We start from the raw sequence: 20,469 nt of genomic DNA, 5'->3' as shown, positions 1-20,469 counted from the left end.
CAGCTGTTATTAATCTTTGTTAATCTTTTTATTTAATTGTCTAGATTTCACTTCCATACAATAGGACTGATACAGCTAATGTATTGTATACTTTTAGTGTAGTTTGTTTTAGAACTAGGTTTGGATTAAATATAGAGTTAATTACACCTGTTATTTTTAAATATTTTGCATTTTTTAGGCTTATATCTTTTTCATTTTCATATGTACATCCTAGGTAGTTAAATTAATTCACCTGTTCTGAAATCATGTTATCTATTACTATTTTAGTTCTTATTGGATATTGTCCTTTAAAGGCCATCATTTTTGATTTTTCTGTGGATGTTATCATTCTATAATCTTTTGCAATGGCATAAGATAATTTCATTTAAATTTAAAATATTTTCCCATAAGTTATCTTCAGAATTTGTAATTATTATTTGATCATTAGCAAAAGGAGAGTGTTTTAGTTCACAGTAGGAGAAAGTTTAATACCTTGATGGAAATTTTTATTCCATTTTATTATAATTTCATTTAAATAAATATTAAAAAGAATTGCTGAAAGAGGTCATCCCTGTCGGACTGCTTGGTTTATCTCTCGGATATGATAGTTCGTAATTTAATCTTATTTCTATTTGATTATTTTCACATATACTTATGAGATAGCTTTTGGAATATTATTTGGTATTTGTGTTTCTTTCAATGTTAAATAAAATACTTTTTTAAAAATTTCTCCCCATTTTTTACAGTTGTTTATATATTGGAAAATTTTTAACATTTTTAACAGTTTTTTAAATTTATTAATAATTGTTTATTTACAGGTGTTCCTTTTAACTCTAATGTAATTATGTACTTCAACTGAGACTGAGACATAAGCCTTACACATAATTTTTGACTCATTATTGTGATTCGTGTTTTGAATGTAGTAGCTAACAGTCTCTCTCTCTCTCTGATGTCCACATAATATTGAATGATATATATAGGAGTTTTTGAATAAAAAGTCTATATAATTTTTGTTACACCTAAGCTGTGAAAGTTATTTAAATATGTCTAGTGCACATTTTCCATTAAAACTATTTAATAAGAATATATTGATTTAGTGCACCCAAGTTATCCTATATGTATTGTCCAGAATTCATCTTTGATAATTCATCATTTTAATAATTAAGTTCATTCCTGAATTGAAGTTTTTGTACTTGGTCATATATTGCTTAATGAAATGGAAATATAACATTAATTACCTCATACAGGCTTGGACAGCAACAAGACGAGTTTCAAAAGATGATTGGTTAGAGTGGCTCCGAAGAATGAGCATTGAACTGCTGAAAGAATCTCCTTCTCCTGCTCTTCGTTCATGTTTAGCACTTGCCCAGTCATACAATCAGCTACCCAGGTAATTTAAACTAACATTATCTGTGCAAATTTGTATTAGTTGTATGATTCTTACTGAAAAATTATGGTTGCAGATACTGTAGAATACATCCAATTTTTTTATTTTATTTATTTATTTTTTTAATATGCATCTCACCAACGAAAGGTTGTAAGTCTGTATATATTAGTGTGGTATAGCTCTCCCACTACACTAATACCTCTAGTTTAAATAATTATAATACTGGATAAAAAAACTCACTTAATATATTTTATTTGCATAGAATTTTTGCCTAAGTATCATAGGAATCTTCAGTACAAAACAATTAAACATTAACAGACAATTCTAGAAAGCGCCATCTGAGTAGCTAATGTAAGATAACTAAAAAGGTCAGTAAATTTCCTATTTTATTTTTATTTTTATTTTTTTATAAAAAAAACTATATATTTAAACAATCTTTCCTAAATTTATTTGTGTAAATATATATAGTTTTTTTTTTTTTTTTTAAGAAAATTACCAATCTTTATAGTTATCTTACATTAGCTACTTAGGTAGTGCTTTTTAAAATTGTCTGTTTATGTTTAATTGTCCTTTATGTGTTCTTGTACTGAAGATGCCTATGATACTTGAGCAAAAATTCTATGCAAATAAAGTATATTACATAGGCAAAATAGCCATAAAAATTAAAATAAATATTATATGAGTTTTTATCGTGGTTATAATTATTTAAATATGTCTACTTACAATATCTCATTAATGAAACAAATATTTCTAGTCTGTAAGAATGTTATGAACAGCTTTGGCTTCTGACCTATATTCTAGCTAATGCCCAGTTCTAATTTTTCAATATTTAGAACACAAAACATTAAACTGTTGTCCAAAAAAAAGTGTTTTTAGGCATTTCACAAAATTAGATTTGTGTTATCTATTTATGCATATATGTAAGTTATTCTTCGACTCTGGCTGGACAGATTTATTATTTAAATTTTAATTTTTGGAATTCGTACAAAATATTTCATTCTCTTCACTTCCTGAAAAAGTGACAGAAATATCAACAACTTAAAAAAAACCTTGAATAATTTCATACTGTGTGATGTGTAAACTGTTATACGAGCATACTACTGTGATGTATGTGGTTGACTTGCACCATAGCAACTTTATTTCCAGAAGACAATCGCTTCCGAAAATATTATTCTACTACTGATCATGTAGTCCAGCTGGAGCCAACCATTAGAAATGCTTTCCTAAAATGTGTGCATCTGGTATTGTTTTCTTTGATATGGAAAAAGCATATCACACTGCTTAGAAACATGGAATACTGAAATTCCTTCATAATTTTGATCTTAGAGGGAATATTGTTTCTCTATACATTTTTATAAACTTGTTTTTGAACACATTACTTTTTAGAAATGCATTTATATACATTGTTATACGTATCTGTTTATTTCATATTTTACTATATTTTAACTTGTATACTTGCTATGATCATTTATCAAGAACTTCCTCCTCCAAGTCCAAGTAGGAACCACTCTCTCTTCAGTTTGTATATTCAACAAGAGGGAGTTCCACAAGGCTCAGTTTTAAATATCATTCATTTTGCAATCAACATGATGACAGAACAACTTCCTCCAAACTGTAAATAATGCTTTATATGCAGATGACTTCATCATTTTCTGTCATATATGTAATATCAGGCTCATAGAAAGACAGCTATTACTAGAAAATGGGCACTTGCAGATGGATTTTCACACCAGTAGACTGTTTGTGTGCACCTTTGCTGCAGATGTAGTCTTCATCCTGACTCAGAACTCCATCCAGAACAGTGACTAATTCCAGTTGCACCAGAAGCCAAGTTCTTGGGACTCATATTTGACAGCAAACTTAGTTATCCTCTCTCATGTACATCAGTTATGAGAGAGTGTTGTAAAGCAGTGAGCATTCTATGCACCCTATCTTCCATGTGGTGCTGACAGATGCTCTTTGCATCATATGTACAGGATATTCATAAGATTACAACTTGACTTTAGTTTGCAAGTCTATGCTTCTGCCAGGGAGAGTATACTGCAATGGGCAGACTCTATTCACCATCAAGACATCAATTGCAACAGCTGCATTTTTCACACATCACCTATTCCTAGTCTGTATGTTGAGACAAACAGATCAACTTTGTTGCTTTGATGCCAACAGCTGATGCAACAAAAATAAACTATCTTTCATCCATCCACAATGGTAGAATCTTTACAACACTCGATAGATTGCCATAAAATCCTTTGGTTTGCAGATAAAATTTCTACAAGCCCTAGAAATAGCAGTAGACAACATAGCTCAAATGCACCAAACATGCTTCCACCATGGCAATTATACATGCCAGCATGTAGCTTGTCTTTCAGCAGGCTACCAAAATTGTCCCTCTCCTGTCATCTACCAGCAGTTCTTCAAAGCTCATAGAAATGAATACTCTGATTTTGCAACTGTATACACACACACACTGCTCAAAATCAGATGACCTAGTGGGATCTTCTGTTGCCTATATATTTGTACCAATCATACTAGAGTGTACCAACTTTACAGCTGAGCTATATGTGATAGAGCTGGTACTAAAATATGTCAGATTGCATTATTACTCAAGGTGCAGAATATATTCAGACTCACAAAGTTCTCTTCAGGCAGTAAAAAAAGTCTAGAGCTACAAAAGTGCTCTCTTGAATTCATCTCTTTCAGTTATGGAAGCACTTAGATGTACTGTACACTTCTGTTGAATTTCAAACCATGTACTGACTACCAGCAGATTATCAGTCTGCTGGTAGTCAGTATTGTATTCCAATGGCAGTCATCGTGAAATAAAAAAGCCTAATAATAATGAACTCTACCAAATTAAGCCTGAAATTAAATTATGGCAGTTTAGTTCTCACAGGGTTTGAACAGAGGCAGTTGTATTCACCTGACTTCACATAGGTCAGTCATCTCATTCACTCATTCCTTTTGAGCAGTTATAGCATGCCTGTGTGTGAGTTTTGTAATGCTGGACTCACCATTCCTCATATTTTAATTGACTGTACTCATTTCATGAATAAGCACAATTATTATTCTAGCTGCATTCATAATCTGTTTGAGCACTGTATGCTCAGCCAGATTTTATCACACACAACAGGCATTTCTTAAAAAAGAAATATGTTTTGAGTCTGATACAATCTGGCTTGAGTCCTTCATTCTTTAAGGATAGTTAACATTTTTTACCTTATATAGATCAATTACATTATTTTTATTTATAGTGTTATTTTCTTGTACATACTCTTTTAATATCTTCTTGTTTTTTATTTGCATTTATGAACTTTTTTTTACTTTTTTATTGATCATTTTGCAATTGTTTCTCTATACATTTTTATAAACTTGTTTTTGAACACATTACTTTTTAGAAATGCATTTATATACATTGTTATACGTATCTGTTTATTTCATATTTTACTATATTTTAACTTGTATACTTGCTATGATCATTTATTGGTGGAGTATTGCAAAAGTTTTGTAATTTATAGTTTATTATTTTATTATTATTACGTTTATTACTTTACTTTTTAACTCAATGTGTTTCCTCCTCTTACTTTGTTATTTTCGTGGTTGCTTGAGCTTGTTCAAATTGCCTATATGCTCTAATCTCTAACTCATGTATAATGTTATTATTTAACTTTAGTCCTTTCGTAATCTACTTAGCTTTCTCCCCCATTTTCAAGGCCGTAAAGTATAGTATCACACATGCTAGTATCGTAGACTTAGGAAAAACCTCTGGCTGGGACCAAATCCTTAATCTACGTTGCTATATTTCAAATGCATTAATCCTTAAAAATTTATTTTTGTTAACGACTGTGCCATTAAGGATCGTGTAAAAGAATTTTCTGTCTTTCCTTTACATACAAGAGAATATTTTAGCTAAGCACGTGGAATAACTCTTAAATCAATTCTATCTCAAACAGCTTCGAATTACTCAGTCGTGGCTGTTTCTTTACTTAGGTCGCACAGGTTCGATTCGTTTTTATGAGACAGTGCATTGGCTAACAAAGATCAGGCAAACTATTAACAAAACCAAACATGTTTATTCTAATTAAGACAAATTATATACAAAAGTAAATAGGACATATCACTTGTCAGATTCTCCATGCATTAGAACAATTCACTTAAAGCATTAGACGAAGAAATTATTTACACTCAACTTATTAAACACATGGATGGATTTTAGCACATACGTTCTAAACATTATGTAACACAAGCATTATTCAAGTGTACAGTATTCTATTATACACATTCAAACTGATGTTCGGCTTTCTGACCTCTTCAAACACATTTTACCAATAGTTAAACAAAATCAACAGCTATCTCTTCTGTACACACAATCTAGGCTATTAGCATAAAGCAATCTACTTACAAGGTCTCTATATCATGTACAGTCCTGAATCCAAAAGGGGTTAAGAGTGAATTCTGCTGGCTCCTTTTTTTTTCTTGTGCAACGACTGTGATCAGGCACTATCTGGCGGTTGTCGTCTTTCAAATTCCTTCCTTGTAATTTAATGCATTTTTCTTTGATGTTAGGAACTTTGTCGGCTGCTACAAATCAGCACGCATGTGGATCGGTACATTCTTCGATGAATTTCACAGAAGGATATCTTGTAATATGATCTCCAGAAACTACTGCTCGCAGGATCGCGACTCTTCCTGTCCTCGAAAAGCTTGTCACAGGAACAAAAAATAAGAGAGAGAGAGAGCTCTCGAGCCTCAATCTCCGTTTTATATCATATCCAAAAAAAAGTTCCCGGATTTACTGGTAGCGCCCTTATCATCCACGCATAGAGTAGGTTTTGGCGGCAAAACTTATAGTCCAGTGACCTTTGAGGCTGTTGTTGACTTTCAGTTCACTAGCCTAATCTTGTCTGATCATTTTAGTTACAATTGCTTGTGGTTCTATATTCAATTATTTTAACCTTATATTACAAAATTATTACATTACATTGGTTATATGCACTCTTAAATATAATATTTTATGGCCCATGTAAAATCAATATAGGTGAAAAGTATTTCTATTTTTTACCACAAGAGATTTTACAGATTTTACTTATATGATTCTAAGATGAATGTTAACAGTACTCCTTCTCTGTCCATAGTAGATCATTATTGGCTATTGAATGGGGGCACCTACAATCTTCCACCTTCAATAGCCAATAATTCGTTTAGATACAATAAGCATCCTGACCAAATCTAAACTACTTAAAAGTAATATAACACAGAATGAAATAGCTGCTTTAAAAAGTTATATAAGATAATAAAAATACTGTGATTATTAAAGCTGATAAGAACACTGCAGTTATCATGAATCAAGATTACAAAAAAAAAAAAAAAAGAAAGAAAGAAAAGTGGGAACGCCTAGGTGACAATTCTACTTACCAAATTATAGATTAAATTCTGTCCATTTCAAATCACTGGTTAAAAATTCAAACATAATGGTTAGTTCTGATCTTATTTCCTTATTCGCTAATATACCACTAACAGATACTCTTGATTTAATAAGGTCCACCTGCAATGCTTGTTATCTTTGAATTATTCAAATTTACTGTGTATGCAGGTTATTTTACTTAGCATGGAAAAATCTTCAAACAGATTAATGGTACTGCAATGGGTTCAGTTAGCTAACTTGTACATGGAACACTTCGATAACAAAATACCACAGCACTTACAAATTCTTAGCATGGTTATGCTTTGTTGATGACGTGTTTGCTATTTAGCTCCGTGAGCAAGATACTTTGGATTCTTTTGTAACTTATCTTAACAGCCATTATGCTAAAATTCACTTCACATTAGAAAAAGAATCGAATAACTGTTTACCTTTCCTTGACACGTTAATCACTCGCCTTTCAGATGGTTTGCTATCTTTTTCCATTTATAGAAAGCCAACACATACAGGAAGATATCTACAGAAACAATCACATCATCATTTGGCCCAACAGTATGGAATTCTAAAAATACTTATCCACAGTTGAAAGTTTTTTCACTTGGTTATACTATAAATTAAAGATGCCAAAAAATTATGTTCTTGGTTTAATACTTTATCCGAGTGTAAGCAAACGGTGTTTGCATGTGAAGTATCTTTACAACTAGGCTACTTGTTTATAGAGGCTAATGACTTCACATCATTTCCTTAGTAATCTATAATGCAAAGCGCACATCCTTACAGGTGCATCTAGTGCTATGCATTAGGGAAAGGCCACTACCCATTAGCCTCTATATACAAGTAGCCCAATTGTGAAGATACTTCACTGACAAACACTGTTTGCTTACACTTGGATAAAGGACAAAACCAAGAATATAATTTTTTGGCATCTTTAATTTACAGTATAAACAGGTGAAAAAACTTTCAACATCCATCGATAATCCAGAATATTTTAATCATATGGTGTGACATCTTTTGACATACTTGTATATGTGAAATATGACTTCTGCATTACTTCAACTTTGGTATCTCTTCTGGGTCTGGCTCCAACTCTCACTGATGACACTTCAGATTTTGGCAAGATAAGTACTTTGGTTTTCTTTCCTTTGTTTTTATTTTTGCTTTGGTGGTTTTTCTAGTGGTTTTCCTTTGGCAAAACCACCAGTAAAATTTTATTATACTGGTAGTTTTGCCCTCCACTAGCACTATCTTTTTAAATAAACATTAAGATTGCTGGTAGTATAAAAATCTTATTTAAGTTAAGGGATATTACATCCCATATTGTTTGTTATTCAGCTAAGAAACAATATGGGATGTAACATCCCATACAGTTCATGTTGCCGAATTGAAGCCATTGGCTCTTCATATAATTAGTATAAAAATCTGTTTGAAGACAATAGGACTGTGGAAAATTATAACTCTTGGAACATTAACGGCTTTTCTGTTCATATCCAAGATGGCTTGACAGATCCATTACAGCATCTAAAGTTACCACAAGCATATAAAGAATGCCATACAAGAAAATCCCCAGGACCCTGTGGTCTGGGAATGAATTTTACCGCAAGGCCTGGGATATTATTCTTCCCATTCTAGTTACTATTTAATTCTTCTCTCTCTCTCTCTCTCTCTCTCACTCTCCAGGACACATACCAAGTGAATTTGTACAGAGCTATACCTTCATCATTCCAAAACCTAGAGATCGTACCTTAATCAGCAGCTGGAGACCTATTTCTCTGCCTAATACTAACTACAAGATATTTTTCTGCACTTTCAGTAACAGGCTCAGAGTAGAAATGAGATACATAAAAGTACACAGGTATATGGAATTCCAGGCCAAGCAATAGAATTTAATGTGTTTCTGCTAGGTGATCTACTCCTGCTTAGTTAATAAGAAAAAGCAGCCAATGGCATACCTTACTGAAGTATTTGATGATGTCTGGCATCCCTTTCTGTTCCACATTCTCTAGCAAATTGGTGTGAGTAAAAAGCTGTTATCCATTATTAAAGGATCCTATGCCAATTCAACTACCCACCTCCTAGTTAATGGGTTCCTATTAGATCAGGTCAAAATTCAAAAAGGAGTCAAGCAAGGTGGACCTCTTAGTCCATTACTCTTTGCATTGGTTCTTGAACTTTTCTTGCAGAAAGTCAACAATACACATGCTGTGTGAGGAATCACAGTTCCTTCAACTATGAAGGAAAATAAGGTATTAGCATATGCTGATGAGGTAGTAGGCACTTTGAGGGATAACGATTCCATATACATCTTTTTTGGTATTATGGAAAAATTCAGCAAGATCAGTGGATTAACTGCTAATGCAGTCATGACAAAATTAAAACTTTTTTGGAAATTAGGATTTCAGAAGCTTTCCCTTTGGACTAACCCTTAAGAGTTAACCTCTCACTATACTTGGAATTCCATTCTACACTTACTCAATATTACCAGTTCAAGAAATTATATACAAAAACATGGAGACCTTAGAAGACTGAAAAATTGGTCTACTTTTCTTTTCTTCTAAAGCCATAGTACTTAAAATCATAATCTTGCCTTCTGAGCTGTACATAATATATATTACAGAAGCTGAAAAAAAGCTATTATATAGTAAGCCTGTGCAATTTTTTTGGTCCAGCGAATATGAAGAAGTTAAAAAGGAATTTCTTCACCTATCAAAGAAGCATGGAGGTTTTGGACTTCCATTCTTAAAACACTGCTATTTAAGTAATGCAGCCTCAAAAATCCATAAGATGTTGCAGACCAATCACACATGTGCAGAAAACTCAGGTAGTACGAGAGAAGGCACTACCTTTTTCATTTTTACCCTTGTTTGGAGTAAATGCTTATAAAGTCCAAAAGCTGAGATTGTTTCTATACTACAGGAAAAATCTCAGGAAATCTTAACTGTAAGAATTTTACAACATTTTGGCATTGACATTCTTTCCATTAATAAAAGTAAAATTTGGTATAAAAAATCTTAAACCTCTTTTGCCACAAACTTCCACAGTTGGATACTGACAAGAACACTGTCATAACTTACTGAAGTTCTAAGGATGCCCTAACAGGAGGGATCTTTCTTGGAGAATTGCATATTGTCACCTTCCAGTTAATTCCATTAAATAGAAGTACTTTAACATTAGAGATCCAATCTGTGACATCTATAAACAATTGGAAACAGTAGAACATGCATTCTACAGCTGCTTTCACCCCTCTCCTCTTTGTATTCGAAAGAGATTATATAATGTGTTAGGCATTGTTTCTTACAACAGAGCAGGTTCTTTTTTGCCTACCACCTGTTGCAATGAAAAGAGAATTTGGATTTTTATAATTACTTAAAAATACCATTTATGGACTGTTGGGAAGAAACATGGATTTGAAAACCAGCAATATGACATACAAATGCTTTACAATATTGTATTATGGAAATTTTATCAGCCAGATGATTTTTGTATTTAGAAAGAAGTATTCTAGAGATGCAAAATTTTTGGCTAGGTGATGTAGACCACCCACATTATGCAATATTCACTGAGAGGTGGGGGGGGGGAGATAAAATTCTGTATATTTTTACTATTGAGAGGTTTTTTTAAACGGTTCCTTCCTCATAGGTCAATTGAAGGGTTGATTGGAGAGCAATCCTAGGCAGAGAAGTCCAACTCAAGGCTCTTAACTTAGATAAGATTAACCACCTGGGTATCAGTCATCGTTGTGCTTTAGTTTCAATTGGTCTTTTGGTTGTTCATCTGCATAAGACTTGTGAAAAAAGAAAACTGATAGCCTTTGGCTATATAATGATATAAAAGAGCTGAGGCCTTTTTCTCTATCTCATACTTTCTGTCTGTCTATTCTTTCTCCTGATACTATCAGGCTCTCTTGCAATCCCTGTACAAGGGTGATCGGAAAAGTTCTCAGCCTCAAGCATAGATGGCAACACTATTGGCAAGTTTTTTTTTAAAGTTTTTGATGATGTCTGTCATAAGCATCCATGTGAAATTGCAAGTCATTCTATCAAGTAGTTTGTTTTATACAGCTGTCTGAAGCAAACAGTGTTGTCTGTATCCCTTGAAATGGATAAAATTGAGTATCGTGCTGTTATAAAATTCTTTATAAAAGAAGGTTTAACACCAAAAGAAATTCATTCGCAGTTGATAAAAGTTTATGGGCACTCTTCTCCTTCATTTTCCACAATTAAGAAATGGGCTGCCAAGTTTAAATGTGGCCATACCAGCCTTGAAGTTGATCCACGTGAAGGACATTCAAAAAGTGTAACAACACCAGAAATCAGTGATCAAGTGCACAATATGGTATTGGATTACCTGAGAGTCAAAGTGCATGAAATTGCAGAGACTATAGGTATTTCAAAATAATGTGTAGGATATATTTTGCAAGAAGAATTGCAAATGAAAAAGCTTTGTGCAAGATGGGTGCCATGCTTGTTTACAGCAGATCAAAAATGCACTCGCATAAAAATCTCTGAACAGTGCTTGGATCGTTTTAACAAGAAAACTGATCTTGTGCATCGATTTATTACTATGGATGAGACTTGGATTCACCATTACACACCAGAATCCAAACAGCAGTCAAAACAGTGGACAGAAGCCGATTGTTCAGCGCCAAAGAAGACAGTCAGTTCCATCAGCAGGAAAGGTCATAGCATCGGTGTTTTGGGAAGCTAAAGGCTTTTTTGATTAATTACCTTGAAATGGGTAAAACAATAATTGGGGCATATTATCCCTATCTTTTAACCAGACTAGACGAAAAAATTCGTGACAAAAGACCCAGTTTGCAGAAAAAAAAATCATCTTTTATCAAGCCAATTCACCTGCCCATGAAGGTGTTTTGGCAATGGGAAAATTAAAACTTTCATTGCCAAGCTGAAAATTGGAATTTCATGTGGTGGCCAAATATTTTTTATTTTTTTATTTAGTTAACGGCATCCACGCGATAGCGCGTGATCGGCTGCTTTGTGAGAACGTGCATCACGCGATATCGTTCTTTGCCAAGCTGAAAATTGGAATTTCGTGTGGTGGGCAAATTTTTTATTATTTTTTTATTTAGTTAGCGACATCCACGCAATAACACGTGATCAGCTGTTTGGTGAGAACTTGCACCACGCAATATCGTGATTGGCAATGAACATGTTAAGGGATCTGCACCATGAATTGTTGGAACATCCACCCTATTCTCGAGATTTGGCTCCCAAAACTAAAACTCTTCCTCCCTGGTCAGTGTTTTTCTTTGAATCAAGAGGTGATCACAGCTGTAGAGGAGTATTTTGCAGATCTTACTGAGAACAACCACTACATGGATGGAATAATGGTGTTGGAGCCTTGCTGGAATAAATGTATTAGTCTTAAGGGGGATTATGTTGAAAAAATAAAAATAATTTTGAAATTTTAAGTTTGTTTTTTCATTGTTAGGCTGAGAACTTTTCAGACCACCCTCATACTAACTACTGTAGGCTTATGATGAATATCCTTTTACTTTTTTCACCTCAAAGAGTGTGAAAAAATTCCCATAATGCATAGTACCATGCACATTTGTATGGATGTGTGCTTTGCATTATGCAAATATTAGTTTCACATCATGTGTCAAGATACTAAGGCATTTAATGTGAAGTCATTAGCCTATGTATACAATTAGCTCACTCATGAAGATACTTCGCAAGCAAACACCGTTTGCTTACACTTGGATAAAGGATTAAACCAAGAATATAATGTCTTGGCAACTTTAATTTATACTTACACAAAGAGCTAAGGCTATTTATTCTAGTGATGCAGCTCTTTCCACATAGTGCAATTATCTTCCCCGTGCTTTCTTGGTCAATAGCTACAGCTCCTACAAAATATATAAAATACTACACCGTCCTCCTATTTCCCTCTTCTCAAACACACATGAGCAAATCACTACTATTTCTATTCCATATCCAAGGTACAACCAGAAAGATAGCCAAAGTATTAATAAAATATTAGTTTCACATCATATGTCAAATTAACATTTTTGATCCATTCTCCAAGATAAGCTGGAGGATATAGTGCATATATAGTGCATGGAGTGTGTGAAGTTCATTGCAACTGTGATTTAGCTTATTATAGACAGACAGGAAGATCTGTTCACATCCCTCTTGGAGAATATAAGAAATACATTCAATACTATTGTTATGGCAATTTTGAACTTTGACAGCCCTTCATACAAAATTTGATGGAAGAACACCAATGTGCTATATATATTTTGTTACAGAAAGATTACTTTTAGTCATCAATGGCTATGAAGTATTCTCCTAATCTTAAGAAGTATAGTTGCATTAATTTGTCAAAAATTGGTGACTGTTCATAAGGTCAACTCCACAACTATAATACTTCTTTTTGACAACATTATGGGGAGCCACATTAGGAGTTTAGATTTTTTGTCAGTTACAATTTGAATTGGTTTATTTACCCATTGTTGTGTGTAAGCTGTGAAGACGCTGGTTTGAAATCTAGCAAAATATAAGCCATTTAATAAATGCTTTTTTTTTTTTGGGGGGTGCATAAGGGTCAGAGCTGTATAACTGAGAGGAGACCTCCACATAGCCTTTAAAGGAATGCGGAGAACCGACCAGGGCTTCTGACCTAATGTCCAATCCTCACCTTCTCGTGGTGCACCCTGTTGGGTATCTACTTTGATACTGAACGAACGAGGATGGGCTGGCAATTTGGGATTTAGCCGACCAAATTGTATTCTTATTGGTTAAACCAAAATAAAAAATTATGGTAAAACATGACAAAATTTCATGCCGGCTGGGGTGTCGCCCGGTTAAACAAGGCCGCCGTTGTTTTCGCCAGGGAACCAGGGCGAACAGCAAAAAGTCAGCTACTGGAACAAATCTGAAAACAAACCCCAACTCAACATCACCAGAGTTAAAGATCGGTACTATCAATGTAAGAAGCCTGAATGGCAAAGAAATGGAGCTAGCTGAGGAATTAGATAAGTACCAGATCGACATAATAGGGATGACTGAAACAAAAAAGACCAAAACTGGTGAGATCTTTCTGAGCAATAAATACAAAATGTTATATTCAGGCAATGACAATCAAGGAAAAGAAGGAGTAGCCATAGTATTTAACACAAAATACGAGGCTAATCTTCTTGAATGGCAGTCAGTCAGTCTCAAGTAGAGTAATGTGGGCAAATATGAGAATGGGGAACTGGACAATGAGACTTATTTGTGCTTATGGTCCCACAGAAGGTTCTACTAAGGGAGAAGTGGAGGAATTTTTTGACGCTCTAGAAAAAGCAACTGACACAATGAAAAAGGAAAAGTTGGTCCTTGTTGGGGATCTAAATAGCAGAGTAGGAAATGATTACAAGACATACAAAAATATTTTGGGAAAATTTGGAGAAAAGAGCAAAGCTAATAATAATGGCAAATATCTGTGGATTTCTGCTCAGGACATGGACTGGTTATTACTAACACCATGTTCCAACATAAAAATGTGCACAAATTCACATGGAGAGAAGAGGCTAGGAATAAGAAAAGTCTCATTGACTATGTTATTGTTGATAGTGATGTCTTCTCCCTGGTGCAGGACACCAGAGTGTACATAGGATTTGAAATTGGAAGTGATCACTATTTAGTCTTGAGCAGGATAAAATTGAATCTCATATTGAAAAGAGTAACATGTAAGAAAGTTTTAAAGCGAATAAAAGTTGAGCAGCTCTCAGATGTGAACTGTAGACTAAAATACAGAAAGATTATTGAAAAGAAAATGAAAGAGTTTGAGAACAGGAATCAAACCTTGGAGATTCAGTGGCAAACTCTGAAGAAAACATTGATTGATTCTGCCAGAGAGGCATGTGGTGAGGTTATGTGCAAGGATAAAAAAATCAGAACTCCCTGGCGGACACAGGAAATTAAAGAGGCAGTGAAGGAAAAGAAGAAAGCATATCAAAAGTTCCTGGCAAATAAGTCAGCTTTTACTCTTACAGAATACAGAGACAAATGTAAGAAAGCTAAACAGTGTGTAAAACTAGCTAAACAAAAGTCATGGGAGGACTTTGGCAAGAATATAGAAAATAAATATCAAGAAGGTGGCAAAATATTCTGGAGGTTGTTGAAGAAGCTTAGGAATGGAGAAAAGAGTGCTGTAAAAGGAATTAGAGATGATAAAGGTGACATGAAAACAGGAGAAAAAGATATCTTTGAAGTATGGAGTAATTACTTTGAAAAACTGCTAAATGAAACAAGCAGTGATGACAGCACAGTGATAAAAAAACACTGACCAGGCATGCAGTCAGGAATACATATCCATACTTGAAGTAGAAAAAGCCATCAAAGGCTTGAAATGTGGAAAGGCAGCAGGAGTAGATGATATTCGACCTGAAATGCTGAAGTATGGTGGTATAAGAGTCTTACAGTGGCTGCACTGAATAGTTCAGAAAGCCTGGACAGAGGGACGAATTCCCGATGATTGGAGTAGAGCTCTCATAGTACCCATATATAAAAAGGGAAATAAAACTGAATGTGAGAATTACAGAGGTATTTCTCTACTGAGTGTTCCTGGCAAGATCTATGCAAGTATACTTGAGAAACGGTTCAGAAGAATTTTGGAAGAAAAGCTTGGTGAAGAACAAGCTGGATTCAGGCCAAATAGAGGCTGTCAGGATCAGATCTTCACTTTACGACAAATAGTCGAGAAAGCATGGGAATATAACAAAGATCTGTATTTAAGTTTTGTCGATTTGGAAAAGGCATATGACAAGGTGCTAAGAGAGAAGCTATTCAATACGCTGCAGTTATATGGTGTCGATGGGGCATTATATCAAGCAATACTTAGTCTTTATTTGAGTTGTAAGTCAGCAGTTAGAATTGAAGGAAGTACAGGAAGATGGTTTAAAGTTAAATCTGGTGTGAGACAAGGATGTACATTATCCCCTCTGTTATTCATTATCTATATGGATCACGTTATGAAGGAAAGTGGTATTAAACACGATATCAAAATTGAAGATGTTAATATCAGCTCTTTGCTTTATGCAGATGATGTTATACTTCTAAATAAATCTGCTACAAGTCAGCAAGATTCTCTGACTAAATTGAATAGCTGTTGTAATAGATATGGTATGAAGGTCAGCAATAAAAAGACAAAGACAATGAAAATAGGCAAAATCATCATTGAAAATGTCAACTGTGTTGTGAATGGAGAACCTGTGGAACAAGTAAAACATTTCGGCTATTTAGGCACGATTTTTACTGAAGATGGTAAATTAAATATGGAAATAGACAACAGAATCAGCAAAGCTGGTATGGTGGGAAGTCAATTGAATAAATTCATATGGAATAAGAAAGAAATTAGTCGGAACACTAAATTAGCTGTATACAAGACAGTGTTCAAACCAGTTTTAACTTATTGATCTGAGAGCTGGGTCAGAAGTAAAACACTTGACCAAAGACTAGAGACCGCAGATATGAGAGCCCTGAGAAAGATTAGATGCGTGAACAGATGGCATCAATGGCAATATCATATTAAAAATGAGGATATTAGGAAAGAACTTGACATTGTCAGCATCCAGGAATGCGTCAGCAGAGCTAATCTCAGGTGGTATGGTCACTTAAATAGAATGGGAGAGGAAAGATTATCAAAACAAGTGTTCTCTGCCAGGTTTGCAGGAAAACGACCCAGAGGAAGACCAAGATATATGTGGATTGATACGGTACAAAGTGCCTTTGACGATAGAAATATAAGATCTGATAATGTTGGAGTCTTGACAAGTAACAGACTGATTTGGAGGAAAATTGTAGATAGGAAGTTAGTAATGATGTAATTTTTTCATGCAGTACTGTCATATCCTGTACACCCCTTGAGGGTACATGGCAGGAATTTGATGATGATGATGATGATAAACACTTTTTTTAAAATTTAGTTCATTTGGTGTTGTTAGTAACGTTAAAATAAGTTATGAACTTTCAATACATTTCTTCTTTTCTGTGACTGCCTCTTTAATTTCATGAGTCTACTACTATAAGAGATCTTTTTTTTTTTAATCATTGCAAACATATTCACCTCATGCCTCTCTGACTGAATAAATCAGTTTTCTTCAGAGTCTGCCAGCGAGTCTCAGTTTTTTTTTGTCTTTCAAACTCTCATGTTTTTTTTTTTCTCCTCCAATAACATTAATATATTAATATATTTCAGCCTACATTGGTCTGTGAATGTTACTTGACTGATTATTTAAAAAAAAATTTGATACACTTTTTTTTTTAATATGATAGTTAATTTTATCCTGCTCAAAATTAAACGATGATCACTTCCTATATATCAAATCTAATGTATACTATCAACAATAGAATATTTGATTTATCAGTTTAGACTTTCTTATTTCTTGCTTCTCTCCGTGTGAATTTGCGCACATCTTTATGTTGGAATACTTTGGTAATAACTAATTCATGTACTGAACAGAAATCCAGCTGGTATTTACCACTGTTATTAGCTTTGTACTTTGCTCTAAATTTTCCCAGCACATTTCTATATGACTGGTATTCATTTTCTACTCTGCTGTTTAAATCTCTAACAAGAACCAACTTTTGATAGGAATATAGGATTCCGTTAAGTCACATTTTCTGAAAGCTGCTGAAAAAAGCATAGAAAAGGAGGCAAGAATACTGTAATAGGAATCAAAAACGATAAGGATGTTATGCACGTGTAGAGCAATTCTTGAAAGATTGTTGAACAAAACCAGCAATAACAGAACAGTGGTAGAAAATATTCAAGAGGGTTTCAAGTGTGCACCTGAAATTCTCCTGACATTCAAGAGGATTTCAGGAGCTCACCTGATATAGAAACCTGAAATGTGAAAATCCAGCTGATATCCAGTTGGATGTTATTTGGCTAGAAATGCCCAAATAAACAGAGCATGAAGATATTAAACAGATATTAAAGTTTTGTAGTGCTAAACTTTGATATCTCCTTATATAAAGAGAAGGTGAAATTCTGGATGATAACATCATCTATAAAAAGAAAATTGAATGTGAGAATTTCAGAAATTTTTCTACTGAGTATTCCAGATTAGAATTTTGTAAGCATACTTAAGAAGATGCTAAGAAAATGTGATATCTTATTTTGTTTTGACTGTCCTGCTTTAATAAACTGTTCTCATGTTTCTAATACATTCGTTTATTTTAACACTTATCTACCCGTGCAATGTACACTCTGGCAAATTTTATCTGAATGATTGTCATCCTGCTTTTTAAATGTTTACAACAAGACACAAACTCCACAATTCATTTATTATTTTTTTTTATTTATTTTGTCACATACAATGCCCCATTCATTGCCAAAACATTGACCTCACACTCAAGAGGTCACAAGACCTAATGCAACAATGCTGCATTTGGGCTAGTGATTAAGAAGAATGAGATAATACATTAACAAGTTTTTTTGAAAAGTTGAGGGATGTATTCATATTAAAACTATGGGAAAGGCTGTTTCAAATAACAAAGGGAGATAGAAGAAATCATATTCTTAAACCATTAGAAGAAAGCAGAGGAATAGCAGTGGAGAAAAAGGCCCATGAAAGTGCTTATAAAAATTCATAAACTACATCTTCAAAGCTTCACACACACACACACACATTACATTTTGAACTTGTTATTATTAGCATTGGAAGGTAATGCTCCAATAAAACCCAAACCAGACTCCATCTAGGAAAAAGTATGCTTCTAAAGGTGAAATTACTTGGCTGAAGAATTAGTGCCCTATTTTTGGAAACAGACCATACTGCTCAAAGGTGTGATTGGCTTGGCTGTGAGACCTATATATTTATATCACATATGATGGATTATAGGTCCTGCCTTTTTTCCTGGAAAAAAACCTCCCTTACCTTCAGTAATGTATAAATCACCAGAGGATAAGATCTCTCTTCTGTCTTTCTTTTCAAAAATTTTTAGAGACTGAGGAAACTGATGTCTCTAAAAAGCTTGGCATCCTTTTCACTCCGAATACTACATTTCATCTCCCCATGTGCTGTTGTGTAGAAATCTGTTCCACTTTAGAATACCATTCCCATTGCCACTTTTCTCCCACCCATTTACTAACTCTGTTCAGATCTTAAATCTCCCCAACATTAGCATGTTATTCTTGTGTTTGGGCTATATTCCAAGAAGACCTTCCTAAAATTTCTTAATGTTGCATAGAGGAGAAAAACCAGCTGATCAACCACTATCTCACAGATAGTTTGTTTAACATGTTTGCTGCCACGCCACTTCGGCATATTCCCGTACGCTGAGCAATTTCACTTCTTCAAGGTCAGTACGGTAATCTCGTTGCCAGCGGTAAGCGTCATACGAGTATACTCGTAGCTGGCTTGTGTGGCTGGTTTACCAACTATGAGTATACTCGTAGTTGGCAGTGAACGTGTTAAGCCTTACATCTTTTCTATACGTTCTTCCTTTAGTTACTCTATACTATACTGGCATTCATCATTCCTCTACTTCCACTAATCCTGTTAAAGCCAACAATAGTTACCCAATATCCTATTACATTAAAGTTGTGAAGTTGTTTAATCCTTTATTCAAGCAAAGAAAAGTTGCATGTGAAGTATATGACTAGGCTACTTTTATATAGAGGCTAACGACTTCACATTAATTGACATAGCATTCCATAATAGAAAGCACACAGCAATATACATCTCCAAAAGTATGAGTGTTTTGCATTATGGAATAATAAAGCAATTAATGTGAGTCATTAGCCTCTGTATATAACTAGCCTAGTCTTGAAGATCTTTCATTTGCAACTATGTTTGCTTACACCTGGATAAGTGATTAAACAAAAATATAATTTCTTGCCAACTTTAATTTAGTTTATAACCAAGTGAAAAAACTTTCTACATCCTTTTACTTTCCAACATCAGCTGCATTGAGCTTACTTCTCCTCTTCCTCTTCCATTAAAGCTGCCTTTTTCTCTCTCTCATCTTTTTCTGTGAAACAGACTTCCCCCACCAACTACAACCTTCAGCTTTAGAAGGGGGAGGGGGAAGGGTTTCTTCTCTCTTAACTACCCAAACTTCCATGTGGGTGAAATGTATCAACCATCTTACATGTCATATCCAAGTTATTTCAATGAAATATCAATATTATTGCAACAATATGAATGTATACTTTGCATCCATGTTTCACTTGATTGTGGTGGTTAACACGTTCGCTGCCAACTACAAGTATACTCGTAGTTCGTATATGAGCTTCACAAGCCAACTACGAGTATACTCATATGTCGATTTACTGACCTCCTATGCCAAACACAAGTTAACCCTTAGTATAATTACCTTAATTTGGACCCTTGGATTCTGAATAAAGTGGAGAGCATGTCTAGGGGCTTGATAGAAGGGAAATAATTTCAACTAAAATATAGTATATTATGTATGTGCCTCAGAAGCCAACTACGAATATACTCGTATGTCGATTACCAACCTCCTATGCCAAGCATGAGCTAATCCGTAGTATAACATGTAATTTGGAAATCAATTTAAAATTGATAAAAATCAATAAAAATAATAAAATGAAATCAATAAAATAAAAATCAATTTATTCAAATTACGAATTACACTTTAAAACAATTTTCCACACACAATGGTGGTTTTTCCTGGCCAACAGGACAATAATAAGTTTCGCGTTGTTGTTTGTT

General features: G+C 34.1%; 1 protein-coding gene across 7 annotated transcripts in view; it reads left to right on the top strand.

Moving 5' to 3' along the window:
- The window catches only part of mTor (serine/threonine-protein kinase Tor), an 816,233-nt gene that overhangs the window by 363,429 nt on the left and 432,335 nt on the right, over positions 1 to 20,469 (top strand). For all 7 annotated transcript variants that reach the window (XM_090412780.1, XM_090412800.1, XM_090412771.1 and 4 more), the window contains one exon: positions 1,227 to 1,369. In XM_090412780.1, coding sequence (XP_090268906.1) covers positions 1,227 to 1,369 — 143 coding nt within the window. The remainder of the gene's footprint in view (positions 1 to 1,226; positions 1,370 to 20,469) is intronic.

Source organism: Typopeltis vanoorti, chromosome 2 (genome assembly GCF_054136105.1).
Source record: "Typopeltis vanoorti isolate ZY-2024b chromosome 2, IOZ_Tvanoo_1.0, whole genome shotgun sequence".
In the NCBI taxonomy this organism is placed as follows: domain Eukaryota; kingdom Metazoa; phylum Arthropoda; class Arachnida; order Uropygi; family Thelyphonidae; genus Typopeltis; species Typopeltis vanoorti.
This window is presented reverse-complemented; position numbering and strand designations above follow the sequence as displayed.